We start from the raw sequence: 2,452 nt of genomic DNA, 5'->3' as shown, positions 1-2,452 counted from the left end.
CTCCCCCCCCCCCGCGATGCAACGTTAACGCAACATTCGCGAAGCCGTGTTTTATACCTTGCATGGACAGCTGCTTCCTCTGCAAATTGTTGTTCGAGAACGGCAGGAATCTGTTTCCTTGCTGCAGCGAGCTCATCTTCGCCTCGGATTCAGCTCATTTACGTGGACATTTGTTGTACGCCTCGTCTCTGAAAACACAAAAGGGCAGGGGATACTCCGAGAGTCCACGGGCGATAGACGGGGGAAGGGGGGGGGGGCGAGAAGAAGAAACGCACGCAGGAGGAAAACAAGGGGGTTTCGCACGCGCGCAGGGGTATCGCTGACGGCCCGCGTCGCGAGTCTCGCTCCGACGTCGAGCTCTGCCACTCAGGCGGAGGAGGACTCCCCGCCGCGGACGACGGTGCGTCGCGAACGGATAAACAATGGGACTCGCATCGTCGTCGGGGTGTATCTCTGCCAGGGGCAGAGGTGGCTGAGCTCGCTCGCGCGCGCGCGCGCGCGCGCGCGGCGAATCCCCGCGCTCGGTTCCTCACGGAAATTGAAAATTTCCGCGGATGCGGCCGTCTGATCGTCGACGCGGGTGGCCCGGGTGTCCTCGGCCACCGTCGCCGTCGTGCCCGGTCTACTCACTCGGTGCGAAACTGCGCGCGGGTAGCCCGAGAGTCGTGTCGTGTCCCCCTTGATTATTTTCGATAAATTAGTACACTCCACTTGTCCGTACAGGAGAAATAAAAAGAGCCTGAGGTTGCCGCATTCCTCGCCAGATCGCGCCGCCGTCGCTAGAGTTCCTCTCGAGGAAGAGGTTTTATTGACACCGCCATTTTCAGAGTCACTGATCCATCCATAATACGGACGTTTTTCAAAAAACATTCAAGTAAGTTTTTCACGATTCAACGTTAAAGCACTTGCCGAGGTTCGGCTCGCTCTATCTTTTTCCAATCTCAGAATTAGAAAGAGGTAAACATTAAGTTGAACCGAGTTTAAAGTTATGTCATTTTATGTTTGTGGAATCGGGCTTAAGTTACATAGTTTAATATTTGCGCAGTTTATTAATAAAAAAAAGGGATTTGATTTAACGATTTATAATATTATACAATTATTACTACAACGATAAATCTGTAAAATAAATAAAATAGTAAAATGAAAATTTTTCCAATCAGCCTGAAACGTATGGCGACATATATTTCAATTACTTTGAATTTGGTGTAACTTGAGCTTGAATTTTGTGTGGCTTGAACTGTCAAATCGATTGTCACATGGTTACAACTTCAAAACAACGGCCGCATGAATTTTTCAGCAGAAAAATTCAGCAGCTTTGCAACTCATGTGATTCTTCAATGTGATTGGTTCTTGCCTTTTAATTCCCCAATGGATCTAAATGTGCAGTAAACGAATCGTATTAAAAAAATCTTACAACGTATGTACAGTTGCAAAGCTGCTTTTCTGCTGCCTCGGTCCCTCCGGACAAACGTCCAGCTGATCCAGCAAATATCCCGCTCGTTTTTTAGTAAGTATAATAATCGCGTTTCCATAACGCTACATTAAAATCCGTCTGAATGACGGGCCTTTATGACGCTCGAAAAGGCAACCGGCACTACTAATTTACGTGCCTCGACGAATAAAAGTGCGATCATTGAATTATATGTATAGTGAGATGAAACGTGGATCGTTTCTGATTGTTTCTAATGCAAGACACCTGTCAGCCTGATTTTTGTTATTTTATTCGACTGTCGTTCACGACGTAGGTACGTTTATTGTTTTTCTGGTGCAAGTCGTATCATCGCACAAACAATCGTGCATCACGGTGTCGTCGCGATAGTGTCGTTATCGCCTCTTAGCAATAAAAAAAAAAATTGACATACATTATGTACACCAGATTTCCTCGGCTGCTGTGCCGAGCGTTCGTATCGTCGAATTGTTCTCGCGGAGATCGACGACACGTACCGGGGAGCTGCCGACGACTTTTAGAAATCACGTTTAACCCTCCGACTGTAAACAATCGTGCGTATCAAATTACATTTGTGTGGTAGAAATTAGAGATTCAGAAGAAATCACAATATTGTATGCCTATACGAATTCTTTGGAATTTTTTTCGTTTTATTACTTATTTATTTATTGCTTCGTTAATATGTACACAATAATTTGCTGAAATTCATTAGCTGTATAGAACGTTTATTATTCTTAATGTTGTATTTAAGATATTAAATAGAAAATTAAGTAACACAAGAGTAAAAAAATTAGTATTTTTTGATGTAACGAAATCAATGACCTTGATAATTTCAGGTTATCTAAAAAGTGCTAATTTTAATTTTAATCGATCTTGATGATTTCAGGTTATCTAAAAAAATAGCACTTTTTAGATAACCTGAAATTATCAAGATCGATTTTATTTCATTATCTCAAGAAATAATTATTTTTCTACTTGTCACTTCTGTCAACATGATATATATAT

At 43.1% G+C, this 2,452-nt stretch overlaps 2 protein-coding genes across 7 annotated transcripts in view; one reads left to right on the top strand and one right to left on the bottom strand.

Moving 5' to 3' along the window:
- LOC105454416 overlaps positions 1 to 702 on the bottom strand; it is a 7,623-nt gene extending 6,921 nt beyond the window's left edge. Inside the window, exons 1-2 of the mRNA XM_011697006.1 lie at positions 631 to 702; positions 58 to 188 (exon numbers count right to left, since the gene is read on the bottom strand). Of these exons, the coding sequence (XP_011695308.1) occupies positions 58 to 136 (79 nt within the window). The 5' untranslated portion in view covers positions 137 to 188; positions 631 to 702. The remainder of the gene's footprint in view (positions 1 to 57; positions 189 to 630) is intronic.
- Positions 703 to 785: 83 nt separating this feature from the next.
- Positions 786 to 2,452, top strand: part of LOC105454418 (heat shock protein 67B2-like) — a 2,895-nt gene continuing 1,228 nt past the window's right edge. Inside the window, exons 1-3 of one of the 6 annotated variants that reach the window (XM_011697010.1) lie at positions 786 to 874; positions 1,428 to 1,507; positions 1,877 to 2,001. Coding sequence is in view for 2 of the 6 variants with exons in the window: in XM_011697007.1 (XP_011695309.1) it covers positions 1,686 to 1,741; positions 1,877 to 2,001 (181 nt within the window). In the remaining 4 variants the exon portion in view is untranslated. Of the gene's footprint in view, positions 875 to 1,427; positions 1,508 to 1,568; positions 1,746 to 1,876; positions 2,002 to 2,452 lie in introns of those variants that run through there. The other 5 variants (XM_011697008.1, XM_011697007.1, XM_011697009.1 and 2 more) reach the window with 5 other exon arrangements.

Source organism: Wasmannia auropunctata, unplaced genomic scaffold, assembly GCF_000956235.1.
Source record: "Wasmannia auropunctata unplaced genomic scaffold, wasmannia.A_1.0 LD335985.1, whole genome shotgun sequence".
Lineage (NCBI taxonomy): Eukaryota > Metazoa > Arthropoda > Insecta > Hymenoptera > Formicidae > Wasmannia > Wasmannia auropunctata.
The sequence above is the reverse complement of the archived record's forward strand: the minus strand, read 5'-3'. Positions and strand labels throughout refer to the sequence as shown.